This window comes from Sarcophilus harrisii, chromosome 1 (genome assembly GCF_902635505.1).
Source record: "Sarcophilus harrisii chromosome 1, mSarHar1.11, whole genome shotgun sequence".
Classification (NCBI taxonomy): Eukaryota; Metazoa; Chordata; class Mammalia; order Dasyuromorphia; family Dasyuridae; genus Sarcophilus; species Sarcophilus harrisii.
The window spans coordinates 133,623,054-133,650,748 of NC_045426.1; the positions used below are offsets into that span (position 1 = coordinate 133,623,054).

General features: G+C 33.6%; 1 protein-coding gene across 1 annotated transcript in view; it reads right to left on the bottom strand.

Moving 5' to 3' along the window:
• OXCT1 (3-oxoacid CoA-transferase 1) overlaps window positions 1-27,695 on the bottom strand; it is a 180,542-nt gene that overhangs the window by 114,396 nt on the left and 38,451 nt on the right. The window contains exon 7 of the mRNA XM_031964557.1: window positions 22,715-22,775. Coding sequence (XP_031820417.1) covers window positions 22,715-22,775 — 61 coding nt within the window. The remainder of the gene's footprint in view (window positions 1-22,714; window positions 22,776-27,695) is intronic.

The window sequence follows — 27,695 nt, forward strand, 5'->3', positions numbered from 1 at the left end:
CTATTTTCTATAAAGTTGAAAAGAGGCAGAAGCAGAGTACCCATAAAAAAAAAAAAAACAGAAAAAATTCTATATGCTGGCTAAATTGAATGTTATCTCAATTGTATACCAGATGCAAGGGGAGGAGGAAATGTGGTATTGAATAAATGCTACCCAGGGTCATTTTCACAACTGTAAAGTTATAGAGCATGATTTCTGTAACAAAGATACCAATGCCTTAAAAAAATTCAGGTGGGCTCTCCAGCAATGCTTCTTCTGTCACTATTTAATTAAGCAAATAATACTAGTAATGAATGACCCAGGCTGAGGCAAGAAATGACTAAAGCCCCACAGTGTGAAACAGTCAAAATTTAAATGCTATTGTCACTTAATCAGCTAGAACATGTTGATCAAAATAAAGTTTACTGGAAATCATGAATCTGAAATCTCACCAATGTGGGCAACTCTCGGAGATCATAACCCATCCAAAGCTGGAGTAAACCATGCAATTCTATCTCAATTCACCCAGCTATACACACTCTGGACTTCATTAAACCTCCACTCTGGGTTCCTCTCCCATCTATCCCACCCTTTTGAACTAAAGAAAGATTCAGAAAAGGAAAGTAATTAATTCCAATAAGGTAATTCAATTGTTTTTTAATACATGGGAAGTGACTACTGGGAGGGAAAGAATTTAAAGCTCAAAATAAGAAAAATAAAGAATAAATCAATTTAAAAAATAACTAAAGGGCTACAGGGAAACCTTTAAAGTTTGTGAAAGAAAAAAAAGAAAGATGAGAATAGACTAGCATATAGCCTAAATCATGAGATGGATTTAAAGAGGTTCAAAGGAAAGGTGCACAGGATACCATATACTAAGTTATCATATTATCATTAACTTAAAAATAATTATTAAATTAGTACTACTAGTTAAAGTAAGTTATGATCTAGCTTGATGCAGTAGACAGCACATTGGAGCTGGGAATCAGAAAGATCTGGGTTCAAATCTACCCTAGACATCTTCTAGCTATGTGATTTGGAATAAGTCACTTAACCTCTTTGCCTCCACTCCTCATCCATAAAATGGAGATTAAACCTGTAGTATTTACCTCACAAGATTTCAAGGGCCTGAATAAAATAATATATGTAAAGTACTCTGTAAACTTTAAAGAGCTATGTACATGTGGATTATTATTAGTTATTTTAAACTTAAAAAATTATATTAAACAATCATTAAAAAGTGAAGTCATTCAAAAGGGTTGGATATATAACACACTGCAAAGGATAAACTGATTTTGTCTTTTCTCCTATAAAATTAACATTACTAAATTAAGAAGACTATTTGGAATCATATAAACAAACATTTTCAAGACACTTTAACAAAATCTTGAAGTCATTAAATAACCATAAACAATTAAACCTAAAGAATTATAATTTCTTCTTTGGGAAAAGAATGGCTGATTTATCTGTAAAATGCCTTTATAGATGGCTATCACAAAACCATAAGAAGAGATTTGATTTCTTTTATAATGCATACAAACCACATTTGAGCCTTTATGGATGCTATCAATAATATTCCTTTTGATTTGTATGGCATTCCTCCAAGAGCAAATTTGTGGCACCCTGGAAATTACTTACTCTTAATTTCATTAATTTTTGGTTGTGCATTTAGGAGGATCTGAAAAAGACCCCTAAAATATTTCAAGGTAGTTTAACTTAAGGTGATAGTCAAACAACATGATACATGTTCAAAGAATTATAGCAATTTATTCAGGTCTACTTATTAAAAAGAACTACTGGATTAAAGTAGAGGAAAAGACTAGTGACTGCCATTTTGCTCTCACAATTTCCTAACAATAGTGATTTTTATAAAATGTTACAAAACTCATACCACAACTTTCTCTGTCTTATTCACGCTCTCTTTTGCTTCCTTTGACAGGGGTCCTCAAACTTTTTAAATAGGGGGCCAGTTCACTGTCCCTCAGACTGTTGGAGGGCCGGATTATAGTAAAAACAAAAACTTTGTTTTGTGGGCCTTTAAATAAAAAAAACTTCATAGCCCTGGATGAGGGGGATAAATGTCCTCAGCTGCCGCATCTGGCCCGCAGGCCGTAGTTTGAAAACCCCTGCTAGACACTGTTCTTTAGCCAGAAAAAGACTCAATTAGCAAGAAATATCTAGAACATGCAGCTTTGTGAAAATAATTTTTTGTTGATTTTTTACATGGCATTTCATGTTTTTTCATAATTCTTTAGTATTTAGAGAATAAGTGGAGAATGGGACAGCTAGATAATATAATAAGTTCTTCCTAAATTTAAATTTAATCTCAGTAGCTATGTGACCCTATAAGCAATCTGTGGGCACAATTCCAGACTGCTCTACAAAATGTTGGGATCATTTCACAATTCCTCCAACAATGAATTAGCATCCCAATTTTTCCACATTCTCTCCAATATTTGTCATTTTTCCCTTCTATAATTTTAGCCAATCTGGTTGGTTTAAAATGACAACTCAAGGTTGTTTAATCGGCATTTCTCTAATCATTAATGACAGAGAATTTTTATATAACTACAAATTTTGTTTTGGTTTCTTCATTGCAAAATTGCCTATTCATATGCTCCAACTATTTATCAAATGGGAATGACTCATATTCTAATATATTTGCATATTAAAAATTTATGTATGATACCTGTCAGATTGGCTAAAATGACAGGAAAAGATGAGGAATGTTGGAGGGGATGTGGGAAAACTGGGATACTGATACATTGTTGGTGGATTTGTGAATACATCCAGGCATTCTGGAGAAGGATTTGGAACTATGCTCAAAAAGTTATCAAACTGTGCATACCCTTTGATCCATCAGTGTTACTACTAGGCTTATATCCCAAAGAAATCTTAAAGAAAGGAAAGGGACCCACATGTGCCAAAATGTTTGTGGAAGCCCTTTTTGTAGGGGCAAGAAACTGGAAACTGAATGGATGCCCATCAATTGGAGAATGGCTGAATAAGTTAGGGTATATGAATATTATGGAATATTATTGTTTGGTAAGAAATGACCAAAAGGATGATTTCAGAAAAGCCTGGAGAGACTTACACGAACTGATGCTGAATGAAGTGAATAGAACCAAGATCATTGTATACAGTAACAAGAAGACTATAACATGGTCAATTATGATGGATATGGCTCTCTTCAACAATGAGATGATTCAGGCCAGTTCCAATTGTTCAGTGATGAAGAGAGTCATCTACACCCAGAGAGATAACTGTGGGAACAGAGTGTAGACCACAACATAGTATTTTCACTCTTTATCTTGTTGTTTGCTCACATTTTATTTTGCTTCTTTTTTTTCTTCTGTGGCACAATAATTATATCAATATGTATACATTTTTGGATTTAACATATATTTCTACCATGTTTAACATAAATTAGACTACTTGCCACCTAAGGGAGGATGTGGGGGAAAAGCGGGAATTGAAACACAGTTTTGCAAGGGATAATGTTGAAGAATTGTCCATGCATATGTTTTGAAAAATAAAAAGCTTTAATAATTTTAAAAGCTAATAAATAAATAAAACAAAAATAATTTTATATATGCCTCATTTTCTATGACACCTTTTATCAAAATGTAGTTATCCTAATTATCTTTTAATTATATTTCTTTCAGCCATAACTTTGTCTGAGATTATAATTGCTAACACTACTTTTTTGTATTATCTGAATCATATCTGCCTTAGTTGAATCATAATAAATTGTGCTCCAACATTCCATTTTAGCTCTGTTAATTTCTCATTTTTAAATGTGTTTCATGTCAACAACATATTATTAAATTCTGATTTTTAATTCATTCTGCTATTCATTTTCATTTTATGGATGAGTTCATCCCATTAACATTCAAAATTATAATTGCTATTTGTGAATTTCCCTCTGTTTTATTTTTTTCTCACATTTCCTTCTGGGCCTCTTTTTACCCTATCTCTGTTAAATGTTTTAAGAAGTCTATAATAAATGATTATTAATATTAATAACATTTTCATTTATCATAAGTAAGCTATTTTACTTTAATCAGTAACTTATAATTTAGTCTTTAATAATTTCCTAATAGTTCTTCTAGATCTTTCATATCAAATTTTCCACTGAATTCTGGTCTTTTTATTACAAATATCTGAAATTTCATCTTTACACTTACCAAATATCTTTTTTTCATTCTGGACTATATTGTTTTTTGGATAAATTATTCTTGGATGAAACTCAGCTCCTTTACTCTTCAAAATACAATATTTCGACACCTATACTCTTTTAGTGTAGTAGCTTCTAAGTCTTGTGAACTGTTTATTGCTTTTCCATAAATTTTTAAATTGTTTTGGTTTTTTTTCTTGTTGTCTGTGATATTTTTTCTTTAACCTGGAATTTTGAAACTTGCCTATAATATTCCAGAGTTTTCCTCCTAGGATCTTTCAGGTAGTGATCAGTGGGTTCTTTCTATTTCTATTTTACCTTCCTGTTCTAAAACTGCAGGGTAATTTTCCTTATAATTTCTTTTAATATTCTAACTAGTTTCTTTTTTAATTGTAATTTTCAGAGAGTCCAACAATTCAAATATTTTCTCTCCATCTAGTTTCCAGATCAGTTGTTTTTCTAATGAAATGATTCAGATTCTCTTATATTTTTCTGGGTTTTATGGTATCTTGGTATCTTACAATGTCATTCACTTTCACTTGCCCAATTCTAGTTTTCAAAAAGTTATTATCTTCTTTAAAATTATGTTTCTCCGATCCAGCAGTGTCCTCTCGACTGGATCCCAAAGAGAACATAAAATAGGGGAAAAGATTCACATGTGCAAAAATGTTTGTAGCAGCCCTTTTTGTAATAGCAAGGAACTGGAAATTGAATGGAAATTGGGGAATGGTTGAAAAAGTTATCGTATATGAATGTTATGGAAGATTATTAGTTTATAAGAAATGATCAGCAGGATGGTTTCAGAAGGGTCTGGAGAGAATTACATGAACGGAAAAAAGTGAAGTGAGTAGAACCAAGAAAACATCGTACACAGTAGAAACAAGATTATGTGACGATCAACTGTGATGGACTTGGCTCTTTTCAACGAGATAATTCAAGACAATTCCAATAGACTTGTGATAGAAAGAGCCATCTGTGTCCAGAGAAAATGAGATATTGAATGTGATCAAAATAGTTTTTTCAACTTTTTGTTGATGATGCTGTTTAGTTATTTTTTTCCTTATGTTTTTTCCTTTTGTTCTGATTTTTCCTGCATAGCATAACAAATATGGAAATATATCTAGAAGATCTGAATGTTAAACCTATATTGGATTGCTTGTTCTCCTAGGAAGGAGAAGTGGAAAGAGGAAGAAAAAAATTGGAATACAAGATTTTGCAAAGATAAATGTTAAAAACTATCTTTGCATATATTTGAAAAAATAAAATACCATTAAAACTACTTAAATTATTTTCTCTTTTTCTAATTGGTTAACTTTCTTTTTACAATTTTCTTAGATTGCTTTTTTTCCCTAATTTTTCCTCATTCTCTTTCACTTAATTTTTGAGTTTCATGTTTTTTTGGATACAATAAAAAGAGTTGCTATAAATATTTTTGTACAGTTTTCTTTCTTCTTTGGACTACAGGCCTCATCATGGCATGACTATGTCAAAGGATACAAATAAATGAGTAATTTCGGTGGGGGGAGTTACAAATTGCTTCAAGAACAGCTAGATCAAATCAACAGGTCACCAGTGTGCCTGTGTTCTAGCCACTCTTATTTAAGTAAGACAATGTGATTTAATAGTCAAGAGGCCTGAAATTTGAGTCAAGAAGCTTAGATTGAAATCTCACCTCCAGAGATAAAATTAGCTGTGTGACCATAAACAAATAATTTAACCTTTCACAGAGACTGTTTCCTCATCCATAAAATGAGGATCAATCAACAAATATATATTAAAACTTACTATGTCTGGCACTGTTTGCCACTAGAAATAAAAAGACAAAAATTAAAAGGGCCCTCAGAATAATACTGACACTATATACTATCTCAGATAGGATATGAGGAAGGTATCAGCAAAACTAAAGGCATTATATAAATGTGTTATTAAAATTGAATGGAAGATAACTTTTAAAGCCAGTGCTGGGCCACTGTCAGTGTGTCAGTTTTGCTCAATTAAATTAAAACATGTATTCCTCTAATAATTAGGGTCAAAAATTGGTAGAGAAACAGGATGACACAGATGACAAAATATTAATACTATAGTCATAATCCTACCACTGATGTTTATTAGCTAAATATCCCAGAGCCTCAGTCTCCTCATCTGTAAAATGGGCACTGAACTATAACCTTAGGAGAAAGAGTGAAGGAGAAGCTAATAGAATAAAACATGCCCTCACAGTTGGCCTACCAAAACAGTATTTTAGTAAGTTATGGAGAAAGAATATCAAAGTTAATGTTTCCAAAACTATTACCCTGAGAAATGCCTTCCAGCTCTTCTCTTCTCATTTTAATATGGAATAAATGTCCTATTTTGCAAGAATATTTTGTGGCAAACCATCATTGTAAGTTAATAAAACTATCTCAAAACAATGGGTCAACAGAGTAAGCCACTTGTAGCTTTATTATAGATACCAGCTGCACGGGAACGGCTGCCAGCGGAGATTATCCCCTTTCACAGCCTTATCCATCTTTGCCTCCTTCAACTTGAGTTAAAGGCACTGTGACCTCCTTCTCTCAATTGACTAGTCTGTTCCCTGCCAGACTGAATTCTGGTGTCCCAACTACCTGTAATTTTTAATTTAGCACAAAATTCATGCAAACACTGCCTTTCTAGGTCTCTATAATTATCTCATTCTATTCATGTTCTCGCTTCTAAAGTTCTCTGAGATAGTTTGTCCTGAATATTCACAGGGCCAAGAGTGGGGAGAGAGAGAGCTGTTGGATAAAAAGGGTGGAGGAAGAGAAAAAAGAAAAAAAATAGAAGAACTTGGAGGTTCCGACAAACATGTCCTGGAGTACTGGGCTGTCCAAAGGCAGAATGAACTGCCTTGGGAGATCAAAAATTTTACTTGATTGGAAGTCTTTGGAGCATCTGTCAGCCATGTTTTGAGGGAGGTCTTGCTCAAATAAGAGATAAAAATTAACTAGCTTATGTGGTCCCAACAATCTCTGAAAGTCTAAATACTGGCTTTGATAAAGTGAGGATTGACCTAGTGCTAGACCCCAGCTAGAGAAATGTATATGTAAGTTCCTATACTCAGTATTGGTTTTGATAGTGTTCAATCATTTCACTCACATACAAACCTTTCATGACTTGCTTTGGGATTTTCTGGGCAAAAATACTGGAGTGGTTTGCCATTTCCTTCTCCAGCTCGTTTGACAGATGTGGAAACTGAGGCAAACAGAGTGACTTGTCCACACAACTAGGGACTGTCTGGATTTGAGGTTGGATTTGAACTCAAGATGAATCTTCCTGACTGCAGGAAGATTCATCTAGAACTCTAAGTCTGCACACAGAACTCTTACTAGAACTCTATTCACTGCACCATTTAGCTGCCCAATAAATATTGGTTTAGTCAACTTCATTTAGGAGAGAAATGTGAAGTTTTCTTAATTTTAACTAGGCTAGGCAAACTTCATCTAATCTCCCGGTATGTAAAGTTAATGAACTTTCTAAACACAATTGCTCAAAGTTAATGAGGAGCATCACAGTTCAGAGTACCCTCTGAGTGTCCCCCTGCCACTCAGTGCCTGTGAATCTGCTCAGCAAACACATCCAGATACAGGGCAGAAACTCAGAGAGGTGGACTCTTAACGGGGTATGGATCCCATTGTACACCCAAGCCACAGTCCTCTTGTGTACCTGGGGGATATAAGGCTGCAGCACCACATGTTTGCCTGTAATAAACTTCCTTATTTGTGTTCCTTTGAACTCTTGTATTCCTTCTTAGTATCTCCTCTCTTATATTCTATTCACATAGAAAAATACTATCTGTAGGACCACACACACATATATATTAAATTAAAGATGCTTAAAAGAATAACCTTAAAATGCCTTTGTAGAAAGCAATACTCAAATTCTATCCTGCAGGAAGCAATGGTTAAACATCCCTTTCAAAATTATTTAATATAGGCTTAGTTACATTGTGGTAGGCACAATGAGTATTAAAGTTAAATTTGTAAAGCTGAATGGAATGGAGACAACTTGACCTACAATACTGATAGTCTCTTCTTTCTCAAGTTCCTATAACTGCAATGAATTACTGCCATGGCCAAAAAAAAAAAACAAAAACCCTGTAACATTAACAGTCAAGTAGTTCTTAAAGTGATAACAGCCTTTCATTACTTTCTAAAATGCAAGCCAACCATTACTTTCTGAAAAGAATATGCTATTTTATGACTTTAAAGTCATTTAATGCATTTAAAAGTAAATAATGGAAGCACCACTCAAAGCTGAGAAGCCAATCAGTTGGTTTATTATATTTTGTGTTTCTTTTAAATTACATGCTAGGTTTTTATGAGAAATAGGTCTTTTTGAATATACATTATTTTTTAGCATATTTAGATACAAGATGTGAACAGGAATAGTTATCAAGTATGACTTAGTGAAGTGTGAATATGATGCTTCCAATTCTTATTTAATCTTATTTTCTTTACCTCCAAAACTCAAGCAAGCTGAAGGGCCAAGCCCTAACATCAGTTAGGAAATTGGGTAAAGCTCTTCTGCTTAGCTGCTATATCTTTCATAGGTCTAACAGAGGAAACATTGAGAAAGTTTCAGCTATAAATCAGACCATGGAAAAGTCCATGGGCCTTAGGATACAATGGCAATACAAATAGCAATGCCTCTTTATTGCCATTTCAACTGAAAAATCCTACCAGTTTCTGTTGCAGAACCATTTGACAGTGGGCTTGGAGGCATTGCTATTCCAAAGGTTTTGAGGTTCAGGGTCCAGAGTTGTCTAACATGTTTTGGACAAATAAGGGAAGTGACAGTAAGACATGGACTGATGCTGAGTGAAGTGAGCAGAACCAAGAGAACATTGTACACAGTAATAGGAACACTATGCAAAGATCAACTTTGATAGATTTAGCTCTTCTTAGTAATATAATAATCACAGACAATTCCAAAAGACTCATGTGGGAAGTTGCTATCTATATTCAGAGAAAAACTGATGGAGTCTGAATAAAGATTGAAACATACTATTTTTAATTATTTTTTTAGGGTTTTTTTCCTTTTTGCTGCTTCTTTTTTTCACATGATTAACATAGAAATATGCTTTGTATGACTGCATATGTATAACCTATGGCAGATTGCTTGCTATCTTGGGGAGAGAAGAGAGGAAGGAAGGAAGAAGAAATATTTGGACCTCAAAATCTTTTTTAAAAAATGAATTTTGAAAACAACCTCTACATGTAATTGGGGGAAAAAATGAAATACAGTTAGATAGATCTGTACTTAAAATCTTTCAAAAATTCTTTCAATATTGAAAACTGCCTGTACATATAATTGAAAAAAGTAAAACATTATTACATGTTGCTACCCCTACTCAATTGATCCTATATATAACTTGTTTGTACATATTTGTTTCCATGTTATCTCCCCCATGAGACTCTGCTCTGAGTGCAGGGACCTTTTTTTTTTGCCATTTTCTGTATCTTCAGCACTTTATGTGGAACCTGATACATAAGAGACACAACACCTACTCCCCTAGCAAACCAGCATTTACAAGTGACTCACTAAAAGACTAACAAATATGTTCCAAGAGAAACCTGTGCCCTGAAAAATGTACACTGAGTGATATGAACACAATCTAATTCAACTAAACATGTACATTTAAATCATCTTTTCATTAAAAAAAAAAAAAAGGAAAAAAATCAACTAACTCTGACCTCTCTATCTTCGGTAAGTACTAAAACCAACATCTTACAGTAACAGAAGAATTTAGATGATGCTTATACTAGAGTCAAAGTGAAAAGGAGGAAAAATGTTGAAGATATTTGTAACTCTCCCTAGAAGAAAAGAAAAATCATATATACAAAAAGATCAGTAAAAAACAGCAATTGTAATGTCTGATCTGGGGACAAATAAAGCCCCCAAAATGGAATTTAATTAGTTTTGGTTTAAAAAAAAAAAAAAAAGATGCCTAAAGGAAAAAAAATTACATATATATATTAGATCATAGAGCAAAAGTTACAAGGAGACTAATTACACAATAAATCTAACAAAATATTTAAATTAATTTTTCTTCCCCAGGTTTCTACACCAAAAAATAATAAAACAGAACCAAAGTTTAGTATGGATAATGGTACCCAAATGGTTTCCTGTGATCAGTATTTCTAACCCACAATGCAACATGGTTCATTGTCCCTGAGATAATGGAACTCTCTGATGTAGTTGCCATATTGTTACTAAGCAACAAGAAATACAATGTCAGATTTAGCACTTAATATATTTTTATCATCAAGAACCTTTCTTTTTATTATTCTGCTCTTCTTTTGGACTAGGAATTTTATTTAACAATTCCACCAAGTGAGGGAAGAAAGGAGAGCTAGAATTCTTTTAAATTATAAAAGGAATTCACACAGCAAGTCTGTCTTTTCATATTTAATGTTTTCTCAATAAAAGCAGCAAATTAAAAGCTGCAAAAAATCGAGATAGGCATTCAATTATTATGTACTCAATAGCATTTAAAACATTTTCCATATGTGCTCATTTTTTTAATAAAAATATAAGAAAAGAAGAAAGAGGGCAATATTCTAAAATCAACATACTGTGCTAAGGCTAGTTAAGATATAACACTTTCTCCACCAAAGTGTCCTGCATCTGGCTAATTCTGTACATTCAGAGAGTAGACATCTATTTTGATAGCAATATAAAAATTAAAATATTAATTTTTAGGGTCTCATTAAAAACAAAACATTGTTTTAAAACTGAATTTGAATCACTGAATTGGATGACTGAATCTCAATTGAAATACTGAATCAAATTGCTCAGTCTAAAGGAGAAAAAAAAAACCCTAATAAAATTTAAAGGTTCTACTCAAACTTTATCTTATGTTTTTAACCAAGTTCATGTCAGTCCAATTTAAAAGAAAGTATAACTGCTTTGCTTATATTTCTAAAGAATAAAAATATCAAATATATGATTTTAATTTATCTACATATCATTAACCATCATTTGAAGTTACTTAATGAAATAACTCATGCAGACTTTATGGTAAGATTATACCATACCTACCATTAAAATTTTCAGGAGAAACCGACTGGTTGATTAAGAGCCCAAACTTTTTTTTCTTTTTTTAAATTCTGAATTTAACAAACAATAATAATAATAAAATATCACTTACAAAATAAAATAGAAAATTATTATATATGAAATTAAAATTCTTTTATATATATATAGCTTGCTTTGAAAAAAAGCATATGAATTCCACATATTATTTTCAAAACTATACTGTTTTTTCTGTTTCTCTCTTGGTTCTGTTTCCTTCCATGCATTTTTAAAGATGCTCAAATGACCCTTTTATTTCCTTTCTTCTTTTTATTTGGTAAGGAAGGAAAAAGGAAACACAGTTGATAGATTCTACTTCCCTCCCTAATAAAAAGAAGAGACTACAATCCTTTTAAACAAATAGTCAAGCAAAATTTTAAAAAATACATTTATAGTATCCAAAAACCTTTGGCTTATTTTATACCTTGGGGTCAAGTCTTTTTCTTACAAAAATTGAAATTAGTGTGGGAAAGGACAGAACAGAAAGCGGAAAGAATAGTTTTAGGGAATTCATTTAAACTGCTGAATGCAAATAATTTAAATTTCTCTGCCTTTGGGTAAATATAGCCTCAGAGAAGGAAAGAAATAAACATTTATTAATCTCCTACCATGCCATGTAATATGATAAGCATTTTTAAAATATTGTCTCATTTTATTTTCATAATCACCCTAAGTACACAGGTGCTTTATTCAACATTTGTTAAATGTTAAACTAAGACAGATTATAAATGACTTGTCTACTGAGCGAATATAATAAAGATGACAATACTCCCTAAACTGATCTATTTATTTAGTGCTATACTAATCAGACTCCCAAGAAAATATTTTAATGATCTAGAAAAAAATAACAACAAAAATCATATGGAAGAACAAAAGGTCAAGAATCTCAAGGGAATCAATGAAAAAAAAAAAATCAAATGAAGGTGGCCTAGCTGTACCTGATCTAAAACTATATTATAAAGCAGCAGTCACCAAACCCATTTGGTATTGGCTAAGAATAGATTAGTTGATCAGTGGAATAGGTTAGGTTCCCAAGACAAAATAGTCAACTACAGCAATCTAGTGTTTGACAAACCCAAGATCCTAACTTTTGGGATAAGAATTCATTATTTGACAAAAACTGCTGGGAAAACTGGAAATTAGTATGGCAGAAATTAGGCATGGACCCACACTTAACACCATATACCAAGATAAAATCAAAATGGGTCCATGATTTAGGCATAAAGAAGGAGATTATAAATAAATTAGAGGAACATAGGATAGTTTATCTCAGACCTGTGGAGGAGGAAGAAATTTGTAACCAAAGATGAACTAGAGATCATTATTGATCACAAAATAGAAAATTTTTATTATATCAAATTAAAAAGTCTTTGTACAAACAAAACTAATACAGACAATATTAGAAGGGAAGCAACAAACTGGAAAAACATTTTCACAGTTAAAAGTGCCTCATTTCCAAAATATATAGAGAATTGACTCTCATTTATAAGAAATCAAGTCATTCTCCAATTGATAAATGGCCAAAGGATGTGAACAGACAATTTTCAGATGATGAAATTGAAACTATTTCCACTCATATGAAAGAGTGTTCCAAATCATTATTAATCAGAGAAATGCAAATTAAGACAACTCTGAGATACCACTACACACCTGTCAGATTGGCTAAGATGACAGGAAAAAATAATGATGAATGTTGGAGGGGATGAGGGAAAACTGGGACACTGATGCATTATTGGTGGAGCTGTGAACGAATCCAACCATTCTGGAGAGCAATCTGGAATTATGCCCCAAAAGTTATCAAACTGTGCATACCCTTTGATCCAGCAGTGCTACTACTGGGCTTATACCCCAAAGAAATACTATAGAAGGGAAAGGGACCTGTATGTGCCAAAATGTTTGTGGTGGCTAGAAGCTGAAAAATGAATGGATGCCCATCAGTTGGAGAACGGTTGGGTAAATTGTGGTATATGAATGTTATGGAATATTATTGTTCTGTAAGAAATGACCAGCAGGATGAATACAGAGAGGCTTGGAGAGACTTACATGAACTGATGCTAAGTGAAATGAGCAGAACTAGGAGATCATTATATACCGCAACAACGATACTGTATGAGGATGTATTCTGATGGAAGTGGATTTCTTTGACAAAGACAAGATCTAACTTATTTTCAATTGATCAATGATGGACAGAAGCAGCTACACTCAAAGAAAGAACACTGGGAAATGAATGTACACTGTTTGCAATTTTTTTTTCTTTCCGGGTTATTTTTACCTTCTGAATCCAATTCTTCCTGTGAAACAAGAGAACTGTTCGGTTCTGCACACATATATTGTATCTAGGATATATGTAACATATTTAACATGTATAGGACTGCTTGCCATCTGGAGGAGGGAGTGGAAAGAGGGAGGGGAAAAGTCGGAACAGAAGTGAGTGCAAGGGTTAATGTTGTAAAAGATTACCCAGGCATGGGCTCTATCAATAAAAAGTTATAATTATTAAAAAAATAAAAAAATTAAATGACTTGCCTAGAATCACACAGCTAGTACATGTTTTAGATTGGATTTGAACTCAGAGCTTCCTATGTTAGGACCATTAATTGATCTACTATACCACCTAGTTGTTAGGGTATATACAAAAAATTATATATTTAAATCTGGAAAGGGCCTTCAGTTCAATCAGGAGCACACAAGTAGTAAGTCAAAAAACAAAAAACAAAACAAAAAAAAAAAAAAACTGTGAACCCAGGGGAACTAGAACACAGAAGTAAGGAAAGAATCAAAGAAAGAGGGGAAAAAGTAGAACAGTAACTAAAGGCAATAATAAAATGCTCTCTAGTGCACATTCAACATGTAATTTTCCAGAGTGAAAGAAAGATCCAACATCTGCCTCTGGAGCCTAATACTACACTTGAAGGACAAAAAGACCTACCAGAGTTAAGTTCTATCTGAGTTATTCACCATGTACCCATCCCTGAGCCTCAGAATTGTCACTGTCTACTGTAAAATAGGGGATAAAATCCTGCCTATCTGAAAACAAGGGGGTGGGCCAGATAATTTGGAATTGCGACCCCCACCTTTTTCCAGTTCCTATCTAGGGACTTCTTCCCCCTGAAAAAACTCTGAAGCTCTGTCCCTATGTCTGAAAAAATACATATACTTGTGAAGATATATGCCAATATACAGCGTGGACAATAATATTTTTAAAGAGTAAAATGGAATCTGTCAGGGGGTTTCAGCTAAAAATCTTCCTCCTCCCCTCCCTCCGGTATTTGTTTCTATTTGTAGGTTTTTTTAGTCTGTTTGAAAAATGTAGATGAGTGAATATCATTGCATTTGAAATAATAAGTGGAAGGGCATTAGCTAATTGAGAATTAAGAGTAAATGAAATCTGAAAGGAAAGGAATTGTGCCTAATCTCTCAGTTGTATTATTTTTTAATAAAGGAAGAAAAAAAGATAATCTAAGACTATGACATATTACTGGTCTGCTGTGTAAAGATTAAATGTTAATAAAATCTATGAAAATGATTAAGCCATCTGTTTAAAATCCACATTGTTTCCATCTACAATTACAAAGAAAACTAGCAACTAGAATTACTTTTGCTAATCTCATGAGGATTTAGCAGAAAAAAATTTTCAATGTCATTTCTATTTTTTAAAAAAGATACCAAGTCAGTTTCTTTCTAACATCAGTTGGTTTTCAATTCAATGATATAATAAAATATTTGGTAACTGCTTAATTTAAAATTACCTTTTGAGAACTGTTGATTCTCAAACTAGAGGCATCTAAGTGGTAGTTTTTGAGTGAGTGCAGGTCTTAGAGTCAGAAAGAACTTGCTCCAAATTCCAACTTAAGACATTTACTAGTTGTATAAGCAAATCACTTACTCTCAGTTTACTCATCTGTTAAAAGAAGATAATGATAATACCTACTTGCCAGGAATGTTGTTACGGTCAGATGAGAAAATATTTTTTAAGTACTGGCAAACCATAAAGCCCTCTATAAATACAAGCTGATTGTTATTTGTATTGTTGAGGCAAGTTATTTCACCTATTTCAGTTTCCTCATTTTTAAAATGAGAAACTGAACTGGATAGCCGAGACTCCTATAAACCTTAAATCTATGGCCTTGTACATGTACAAAAACACCACAAAAGAATGCTTTACACCTGACAGTACTTACAGCTATACAGACTTTTGTAGTAGTCATCTGTTAACTGATAAATAGTGTTTGAACTTCCCCAACTCCTATTATATTTAACTAGTATAGGGATGTCTCCCATATTAGAATATGAGGTCCTTTAAGAGCAGGGTCAGTTTGGCTTTTCTAATTGTACCCCTTACTCTTTGGCATGGGATCTTGAACATGTTAAGAGTTTGATAAATGCATTTTCAGGGGCAGCAAAGTGGTGCAATGGATAGAGCACCAGCCCTAAAGTCAGAAGAATCTGAGTTCAGATATGGCCTCAGACACTTAACACTTCCTGGCCGGGTGACCCTGGGCAAGTAACTTAACCCCAACTGTCTCAGCAAAAATAAATAAATTCATTTTCATTCTTCGTTCCTTTGAAAACTTATCTATGTTATCTATTTTTATCCAATATATTTTAGCTAATTCCCTATATTTTTGGACATCAGACTTATACTATAGAAACTTGATGTAAAGGTTCCGAAGCCTTGTATGAACAGACACAAAGAGAATAAAATAGTAGCAACAATTTTTTTTAAATCACACACAATTTGATGAGAACTAAAGAGTTCTGCTTTCTCCTGCTTTAGCCAACTCTCACCTTTCTGATCTCCACCAATACGGAGTCCCATACCAATGGACTTTGGGTTACAATAATGACTATTATTGTCAGTGAAAACACCTGAGTCCTGACAGACAGACTCATTGCCAGTAACAATTTTGGTCACAAAGAAAAGAGGATTAAATATAACTTTGGTACAGAGATGGAGAACCACAGGCATGGAATGTCATATGATATCAGACAAGGATACTTGTATAATTGGGTTTTGTTCAAATTTTTCTTTGTTATAAGGGAGAACTTCATGGGATGAGAGGATGGCAAATTGGGAAATGGTGATGATATTTAGGGGAAAAAGGCTATTTAATTGGAAAAATAGCAAATGTAATTAAATTCCAAAAGTTAACCTAAATTAATTTTTTTTAATGTCAGCAAAGACCACTGCCCTTAAAAAGATTACAATCAACTAAGATTGGGACAACCAACATCCTATTTGTTTATGTTGAGGAAATGATGTGCAAACATGTCATGTCTAACTTACAACTTGATTTACTGTAAGTCAATCTCTGTGCATAATCAGAAACACCAAGTGCTTGATTGGAAGAATGGCAGATGAGTTGAATCCCTAAGCTTTTTATCTAATTTTATCTCTTAAGGGAAATTGACTGTGCCAGGCCTTGGTACAGAACGTGCAGAAATCATGATCTCTGGAAACCAGTGTGCCAGAGAAACTTCCCAAAAAAAGTCTTGGTAAGAAAAAAGAATGAAAGTAAACCAAAAGCACCTACATGTACCTGAAAAGGCACATGTAAACTTTTCATCATTTTCTCTAAGCACGAGCCCAACCGCCCAAGGAGAAACCAAGCTGAGTAGTTTATTTCTGTCACAGTCTTCCTCATCAGCCTTCTGTGGTTGTGAGTCAGACGACCTTTTTTGACAGAACTCGCCATGCTGCATGGGAGAGACAAAGCGTCTGCATTCTTGACTCCTCCAGTTCTGACAAGTGATTCACACTCCCCGTCCCTCCCCACTCAATTTTCTATTATAAGGGCTGTTTCGGAAAAGAGCTGACAAGCTCCTCCTGAGAAACCTAAGATGGTGGGACAAGCAGCATGATACCCGATCACAGGGCAGCAATTTTGTCCAAGAGGGGCCTAGTGGGTATTGGTCCACTTGAGGAAGAGGTCAAATTGGTTCAACCTAAAGAACTCAATAGTCTTTATGGCTTCTCATTTTATTCTACAATAAACCACCAGCAAATACCCATTTCCATGGGTTGGTTTTGCACTTCTTCAGTTGTGAAGTTTACAATAGAAGAATTCACCCACTCAAAGAGAAAAGAGTCCAAAAATAACATGTCTAGGCTAAAAAGAGATATTTTTACTGTGTGTGTGTACCAAATCTGTATATGCACTCACTTGTCCTACTTGCTTCTTCAGTAAGTAACCAATTATGGTACACAGAAAAAAAAATTCCACCAATTTTCACTAAATCATAACTTTATGGTAAAAAAAAAAAAATGCTTGAGAATTTTACAAAATAGACAAGATTTTTTTTAATTATAGAAAACAGGTATAATTTTGTTGCTTCTTCAATTTTATACAAATCCCGAATTGACTTACACAATTGATACAACTCTCAAATTGGTACATAATTCAAAATAGAAAGGATTTTCCCTACAATGAAACAAGGGGGACATAGGGTGGTAAAGAAGTGATATCATGCATAAAATAGTGGAGAACCCAATTTACTCCAAGAAAAAAGTAGGATTATCTCTTTTTTGCTCATAAAAAAATCATGATATGCATAACCTGTGTGGAATTGCTTGCCATCTTGGGGAGGTGGAAAGTAAGGGAGAAAAAAATTGGTACTCAAAATCTTACAAAACTAAGTGTTGAAAACTATCTTTACATGTAAATTGGGGGGGGGGGGGAATAAAATATCAAGCGGGGAAAATTTTTTTAATCATAAGTTTTTTTCCAAGACACACAAAAATCACCACAAACACCTAGCTATTATTCAAAAGTTCAATTTGATCAACAATTAGACAAGAAATACATTTTTCTCACTCTTGCTTGGCTGAGAGGCAGAGTATCATAATGAAGATCTGGAAACCATTAAGATCTGAGTTCAATTCTCCACCCTGATACATATTGGTTATGTAACTCTGGGCAAATTACCTGATCAGTCTTAATGCCCTAGGCAACTCTTTAAAGCTAAAAATTTCAAAGAGGGTGCCAACAGGTATTGGCAATGGGAATTTTTTCAAAAGGAAGTTCTTTATAACCGATACAGGTCCGGTCCCTTAACAACAGTGCCCTATGATAATAGTACTTATTGTTATGAACAGAACACTCTTGGACATTGGCCCTCCCAAACATGCTAAGACTAGCACTTAAAGCAAATTAAGAAAATGGACATAATTCTGCTGCTTATGTAATTTTGTACATCCCGTAGAAAGACTTATATAGATGGTACAATTCCCAGATTGGTACTCAGTCTAAAGAAGGAACAATAATTTTCCCACTCAATGAAATAAACTGGATGGGGGTTGAGAACTTAAATGGGGGGAAGACAATGCAACCCAAGGTCCACATGTTTAAGTGAAGTCCAAGAAACTGTTACCATTATAATATTTTTACACTGTTAACTATCAAAGTGCCCAAAGGTTGCCATTGAAGGGACACAAGTAATAGGAAACAGACACTATAATATGAAATTTGAGAAAAGAAACAAAATGGTGAAATAGAAAATAGAACTGATAATTTGAAAAGACTTATATTTTCATGCTAACTCTGTCATAAACCAGCTGTGTGACCTTCATTTGCAAAATGACAGCTTTGGATCAAATGAGATAATGTATGTAAAGTGCTTTATAAACCTTAGGGTTTTTATAAATGCCAGCTATTTTTTTTTATTATTCAAATGGAATTATCATCTCATCAGTGAAGCCTTCTTCACTTTCTCTTGACATCCTAAGGATACTAGTCCAATGTCCATCCCTGTTCTTCCCACATGACTAGTCTATTTTCTTTTCTGATTATATATTTGATTCATGGAAAGCTAATTGTATTTTAGGATCCTTGCTACATTTAAGATTTTATGACCCAGAAATAAGTTATACAGGACTGAAACAACTGAACAATAACAAAGCCTAGAATAAGGAAGAAGTAAAGCTCAGGAAGAATGAAATATTATTACTAAAAGAATACTGATGAATTTCAATCTCAAGTTGAATATGACAAGAATAAAAGATTTGAATTTTTAAAATACAGACATAAGGGATAAAGAAAAACTTCCTGATTACCTGAGTATATATGATATTGCCAAGGAAAGCTTTCACCATTTCTATGGGTGTTTTGTAGGATCACAGAATTTTAAATATTGGAAAGGTCCAAAATTTGTATCTCAAAACAACTCAACTCTACCACATTCTCAACATTCATCTTTTCATCTTTCTACTATCCTTTTGGGCTACCCATTTGAATTGTTGATACCTCAAATAACTAGAAAGACTTCATTTTTCCAAACACTCTAGTTTTGTTTTCTTGGCCAGAGCAAAACAATCTAATCTCAATTCCATGTGACATCCCTTCAAATATTTGAATATTGTTACTGTGCCTGTCCGAAGTCTATTCTTTCTTTAGGCTAAAACCCCCAATTTCTTCTGTTTATCATTCTGTTATTATCCCCATTTTATAGTTCACTGTCATCTCTGCCATCAGAATAATCGGGCTTGCCAATGGATTTCCTAAAACATGATGCCCAGCTCTGAATGTAATACTCTAGACACAATCTCATTAGAACAGAGCATAATACAATGGGGCTCTAAATGTTCAAAGATATAGCAGAGTCTATTGAGGGATATTATCAAATCTTCTCAAGAAAGGTTTAAGAGTTCAATCTGTAGTGACTTAAGAATGTTCACACCTGGGAGAAACAAAGTAAACAAGACAATGCTCTTGTCTGAGAGGTTCTTTACAAACACTGAAATTCAAGAACTGATTTTTTTTTTAATCAACACCTGATTTTTTAGAGAGATCAGAGAATTCCAGATGCAAACTTCAAGAAAACAAGACAAAAGCTATATATATAATACAAGCCCCCCACCTTTCAGAAGAGGAAATTGAGTCCCAGAGAAGTTAAATCACATAAAAGGTAATAAGAATTTGGATTCAAACTCACAGCTCAGGACTTCTATGGGAAAGGTCAGCAGTCATTTCCCATACTGCCTCTCATCCCACAGGCAAGTAAAGGGAAGGAGTGAAACAAATATTTATTTTATGTGTCTACTAAGTGCCAGGCAGTGTGCTAAATATTTTACAAATATTTTATCATTAGATCATCAAAACAACCCTGGGAGGTGAGTGCTGTTATTATTCTAGTTTTACAGATAAGGAAACTGAAGAAAATAAAGATGAAGGGTCACACAGCTAGTAAGTGTCTGAGAATGGATTTGAGTTCAGATTTTCCTGGCTCCAGACTCAGCACTCTATCTTGAGTCACTTAAGGGCTAACAAAGGCAGGATGAGGCAAGGCTTGGGAAACAGAATCATGAAATAAACAGTAGAGATGTAGGCAAGATTATAGGTAAATGTCAGAGGAAGAAATAGCTCCTGATCCTCTGGAGGCAAGCCTCCTGAATCAGAAAATATTATTCAAAAATGAAATGTAAGATCAAGAAAGTCAAACTTCTTGGTAGAAGTCCCCTGACCTAGGGATCTCACTCAATTTCAAATCTGTTATGTCTCTACAATGTCTATTTATATAAAATATATAATTCTGTGAATCTGTCCATGGAATATCCCCACTGATCTAAGGGTGCCATCCCAAATGGGAGTGGTATTGAAAATAGAGCAAGTTTATAAAGGACCAAAGGATCTAGAGCTAGAGCTAAAAAGAACTTTAAAAATCATTAAATCCAACTATCTCATCCTATAGATGAAGATTATTGTTGTTCAATCATTTTTTCAGTAGTGTCTGATTCTTCATAATTCCTTTTGGGGTTTTCTTGACAAAGATATTGGAGCCTTTGCCATTTCCTTCTCCAGCTTATTTTATAGATGGGGAAACTGAGGCAAGGTTAAGTGTCTTGCCAGACTCACATAGCTAGTAAGTAACTGAGGTTACATTTGAATTCACAAAGCTGAGTCTTCCTGACTCCAGACCCAGCTTTCTATCCACCATGCTATCCAAATACCCCATGGATGATGATAATTGATTTTCATAGAACTTAAGGAGCTTACTCTCAGTTACAAAGATTGAAAGCATCCCAGGTCATCTCTAGTCATCTAGATCAATATCTGGCCACTGGACCCAGATGGTTCTGGAAAGGAAAGTAGGGTAGGTGACCTTACTTCAGCCCTCCCTCACTTAAAGCCAATTCACTTGCAGGTTATGGCATCATCTTCCTGATGCCATGGTTCCCTTACAAAACAAAGGACAAAACAATACAACAATGGCAGATAAGAATCGAATCATTTTTATCATGAACTAGACTCTGGTACAACTCCCTTTCCAGCAGTCAGACTTCCAATTACTACTGGTCATTTTTTTTAATTTAATGAAATTATCCAAGAAGGAAAATACAGAAACTAGGTTAGGAGACTAGTTATTTTCCCAGAAAATTCCCCCTTTGACTCAAAGTAAAACTAAACTTAATTCATCTAGCTTAATTAATTTCTTAATATATAATGGTACCATAATATATCAACATAATACAACAGTCAATTTTCAATACGAGTGCTGCACAACTAGATCATTAATGCCTATTTCATAAAATCTACTTATACATTGAAAAAGTGATTTACTTTATTTCTAACCATTCTCTCCCCCTTCTTGTATGTGGAGTTTTTGAAACCAAAATCAAGATTAACATTCGTACCATTAAATCTTAGCTTATTAGAATAATTTTGGTTTCTCCTGATTGCCAAATTCTCTCTCAACTAAATCATATTGTCTAACCCAATTCCCCTAATTTCAGTCAATAGTATTCAGTATTAATCAGGAATTGATTTGAGATCATCTTAATAAATCCTTTACCAGTCCTTTTATCCCATTGCAAAATCTCTTACAAGCTGAAATCCAGAAATCTATCAAATACTAGAAAACTTCATTCTCCACCTTAAAAAACAAAAACAAAAACAAAAACAAAAAAACAGCTAATTCCAATGTTACAATTATTAGGAAAGTTTTCCTTGTTTCAGGTTGAAATTTGTTTTCCTATAGCTTTTATTTCATATATACAAAAATAAATCAGCTCCCTCTTTTTCAAGACAAAACTTTACATATTTAAAGTGAACCATGATATCACTACTCTTCTCCCCCCAAAAATTCTTCTATTCTCTAAGCAAAATACTCCCGTTTCTTTGACAACTTTTCCTATGACCTGGTTTCACTATCATGACTGACCAACTCTGGCCTTGCAGGCACTGGGTTTGTCAACATATCTCTTAACACACAACAAAACAAAAAATGTTCCAAAGTTGATATAGAAAAAATCTCATTTTTGACTGTTAAAATAAAACATAATAATGTGTACCATTCTGAATAGAAGTCTATACATACGCATTTCTATAGACAAAAAAAAAAAACAAAAATTCTACATTATAATATAGTTTTCTTTAGTAATAAAAGCAGGATTAAAGTTATACAGATATGATCATATTGAAATATAAGCAGTGACTTAAAAAAATCATCACCCTTTCCTTCTCTTACCTCTACCACTGTGATATCTGCAGCTTTACACATTGGCAAGTTGAAATTCCTTGCAGTTTTCCTGGGGAGGTGGGAAAAGAGAGTGGAGAGAGGGAGAGAAGACAAAGACAGTAAGTGGTTGTTCCTACTACCTACAAAATTCTATGAATCTGTCACACTATTCAAAAAGAGTGATAAATAAAATAGACATTTCTTCTTATATGAAATACAAAGAGCTTTTTGGGGAAAAAAAAAACTGGCCCCTTTCATATGTCTTAGTTAGAATGTCTTCAATGCACAACAAAAGGAGTTATTCATCATACCTATTCTAATGAGCATTAAGATAAACTGGATGTTAATGAATCATAAACATTTTTTGAAAATAGCCTCCTCAAACCTTTTAATGGGATATGACTTTTTTTCAATAGTTAAACATTTCACTGAGCAACTTGCTCACATTATTATATTTAGAAATATAAAATAGTAAGTCTCCATATGGGAAAATGCAGTAATTCCATCTTCTATCCAACAGAAATATGTTACTGAAATTACCAAAACATCATTTGGTGATTTCTGAGTCATCCATAAAGATCTATCGCTGTGGGAAACATTTTCTAATGAATCTTTTAATAGTATGAATCCTGAAGAAACTGCTGAACTATAAAACATTTTCAATGGGGTTCCAAGCTTATTTTAGCAATAATTTTTCAATATTAAATTCCTACAAGAGGGTTCAGGCACAAACTAAATAAATGCCTTTCCTGGAACAAATTCAAATGAGCTGTTCATGTTTTTCTCCCATAATTCTAAATGAATATATCAATATATTAAAAAGAAGAAAGTTTTCCATATCTACATTATATATCTGTTCTATAACTCTTGTTAAATAAGTGCCTTAATTATACTGTTTTAGCTTTTAGGAACAAAACCATCAGGAAAAGAGGTCTTATTTAGCTTTTCTTTGTATCTCTAATGTTTAGCAGAGGCGCCTAGCCCATAGTAAGCATTTAATGAATGCTTGCTGATGGTGTTTTCTGGTGTCAGTATTTCTCCATCTGGTGTTTGTAAGGAGACTATAAAACACAGCAGATTAGTAGTTTTGGAGAGTGTTACTTCACACCACTTTCATATCTGACCTCTAATAGAAGAGAAATTATGAAAAATTTTAAAGCCAGAGAACATGAACTTTCAGATTTCTCATGATCTGACCCATATGAGAGAGAGTAGGGTTTAGTGAGTTTTAAGGTTGGACCTAGGGTAAGAGGACCTGGATTCATGCCTACTTTAGACACTTACTAATTCTAGCCAAGTTACTTAAGTTCTCTAGGTCTTGGTTTTCTCATCTGTAATATAAAGGGACTAGACTACATGGCATCTAACATCTCTTCCAATTCTAAATCTATGATCTTATACAGACTTAAATATTAACCAAATATATCTCACATACTCAATTGTTTTTCTGTTTCAAGGGGAGATCCAACTTGGGGAAGGGCTAAGTGGGTACTGGGAAGAATCAGGTATGTAAAAGAAAAAAAAGTATCAATAAAATATTTTTAAAGCACACCCTAGATGTAATTTTCTTAGTAAGCCAGTTCCCTTTGTCACCAGGAATCAAAAGCTTTAATGACATTCCACACCAAATCCAAGCTACCAATGGAGTGAAATATTATTAGAATTAAAATGGTCTTGGTGGGCAATTATCATCATTTAATGTTTGCATTATAGCTGCCTATGCAGTGCTCAGAAATGAAGCATGGTAACAGAATTTTTATACAAAGAAAAATTTCAGTGCTTCAAAAGATTCACAATTTCAATGGCGTAGGCATGATTTCAATGGTGTAGGTAGCCCCTCCACAGACTACAACCATCTTTATGAAAGAGATCAGAATTGTATTAAGAAAATTATCTAACTGGCAAATTACATTAAAAATACAATCTTTTATATTTTTATTTTTTAAAAAATATTATATATTGTAGGCCCACAATATGCCAAGGAACAAAATAAGATAGGATATATTTAAAACATCTGTAATACTAAAATTAGATATACTTCAAAAATATCTTAATTTAAGAGATCAAACATAAAATTAACACCACATAATCCCTATTCTCTTTTTTACATTTTAGAAATTAAAAAGGATATATTACAGGTCTTCTTTGAGAATGTGCTTTAATCCTCTGCTTACCAAACCTGTATGTAGGGAGTCTGGGTGTTTTGTAAGGCTGGGGTTTGCATCCAATAAAAGCAGCACATTTACAATTGTATGAGAAGAAAGCAAGCCTCTTTCCAATGTCCTTTGGGTAATTTATAATTCTGATCCCCCAAAGATTGTGATGTTGCAGGATGAACAGCCACACAGCATCACAAGAAGAATGGAAGGAAGCAGGCTTTTGTTGCCAAAAGGTTGGAATCATTCAAAGTACTGAACAACTGTCCAATGGTAATCTAACCTTTTTTTTCTTCCTTCGATTCAAATTTGGGTCCAGTTCATTTGCACATTGACAATGTCCAAGGTATATGTACAAATGAAATAGCTCTATGGAATATTCATCTAACTGAAGACCATAGTAGAGGCAAGTAGTATTCTTCATCCATTTTTTTTATTTATAGTGGATAGTTAAGCCAAAGTCTTTACATTGATTATGGATTTCAATTTTAAAGGTTTAGGGCTTGGGGCAGCTAAATGGTGCAGTGGGTAGAGCACCAGCCCTGAAGTCAGGAGGACTCAAGTTCAAATCAGACACTTAACATTTTCTAGCTGTGTGACCCTGAGCAAGTCACTTAACCCCAACTGCCTCAACAACAATAACAACAAAAAAAGTTTAGGGCTTGATGTAATCAATAGAGTCATCTATAATCAAAGGCACATAGAGGACCTCATCATCTATAAGAGGGATTCTAAACCATGGGTCTATGAATAGCTAAGATATCTATATCTCTATATGTATCCATCTATCTGTATGTATGTATTTAAAACTTTTAATTTCTATAATTTCCTTTATAATATTTTACTTTGTTTGTAACATTTTTCTCAGAAGGGGTCTTTATACTTCACAAGGCTGATTAAAAGAATCATAACTAAGAAAAAGAAGAAAAAAAAGGTGAAATCTACTAATCTAGGGAATCCTGCCATAGGATTTACTTCCTACATAACAAGGCAAATCACTTAACCTCCTAAGTCTAAATTTATGATCTTAATCCCTCTTCCATTACGCAAAGCTAAATTTGTCTACAAACACTAAGCAATGGAGAAACAAATATAGACATTTCATATCCTTAAAATGCTTAATATGCTAATACGGGAGAACAGCTAATTAGGGAACTGGTAAGGGAGGGACACTGTGATCCCCAAAGAGTGACATCTTATCCAGGAAAAATTGTAGAGTTGCTTTTTATCATGAAACACAGTGAGAGAAAAGGGCGTACATGCAAAGCTTTGATGTGGAGATTCTGGAGATGGGTGTAGAGGAACAAGTGAAGGGTAGCTGGTACTTTCTGGAAAAGGTGATTTCATAAAGGCAGTCACCAATGGACAAGAGACAGAGGGACAAAGAGTGGTCAGTAAAGAAAATGGAAGAGGAAAAAATTAGGAGAGAAAAGAAGTAAAGCATATTTAGGGCTTCTATAAAACCCTACTAGGCTGGACAACAAATAGGCTTCAGCACATGACCAACAATTAATTGCATTAAAAAAAGAAGACAAAGAACATCAAACAGATTTATGACCAGAAAAGAAGTTGGGCTGACCATGTGGCTAAAACAAGGGATAAGATACAGACAATTGTATATTGTACTCCTGTAATGTTAAAGAAAAGAGTCACCTACTTAAGGACCGTGGAAAGAGAAAAAATTTACCAGAAGAAACGGATATAGAATAAGAAGGAATAGATAAATTACAATCTCTAACATGGAAAACAACTCAAATTGACAAGATCATTTATTGTTCAGTAGCTTTTGGAGTTGTGTCTGAATCTTTGTGACCCTTTTTTATTTCTGGATTATTTTGACAAAGATATTGGAGCAGTTGCAGTTCCTTCTCCAGTTCATTTTACAGATGAGGAAACTAAAACAAAAAGGGTCAAGTGACATGCCCAGGGTCACAGCTAATAAGTGTCTGAGGCCAATTTGAATTCAAGAAGTTGAGCCATCTTATCTTCAGTCCTGGTACTTTATCCAATGCATCATATAGTTGCCCATAGGTATATTTAAAATGTTAAGAAAAGAGAAGATTTGTAGTCAAATAATAAAAAACTCTCAAAAGAGTGATTTTAATGAAAAGAAAGAAGGAACAAAATAGTGGAGTCCATAAAGAACTGGCTTTTGAGCAACTGAGAGAGAGATGATAATCATTTACAAAGGAAAGAAGTGATTCTTAAGAATCAGCATAACTTCACCAAGAACAGATCACAGCAGATTAATTTTATTTCCTTTTTGTGAAAAGGTTTTTGAAAGAATTCTGTAGACACAGGATATCTAACAAAGCACTTGGCAATCACTAGTGTTTTCCTTCTGGATAAATAAGAGAGTAATGAGCTAGAAGACAAACACAATTATTTGGATTGAAAATGGATTGCATGGCTAGCACCACAGAATATTCATTAACGTGTAGATATCAACCTGGAAGATTTTAGTGTTCCAGGGATCTATGTTGGCCCTTACCTGTTAAAACATTCTTATCAATGACTTGAAATCACAGATGGCATATTTATCAAATCTGACCATGACGCAAACTTAGGATAGATAGCTAAAAAGTTTGGCTACAAGATTGTGATCAAAGATGATTTCAGTAGGCTAAAACAAGCAACTAAATTAAAAAAGATGAAGTATAACAGAGAAAAATGTAAGGTCCTGTGGTTAGATTTGAAAAATAAACTTCAAAAATAAATTTCATAACTATAAGATGGCAGAGGCACATTTAAAACATGAAAAGATTCTACTGTTTTTCATGGCCCAAAAGCCAAATAAGCTAATGATATTAGACTCTATTAAGAAAGATGCAGTT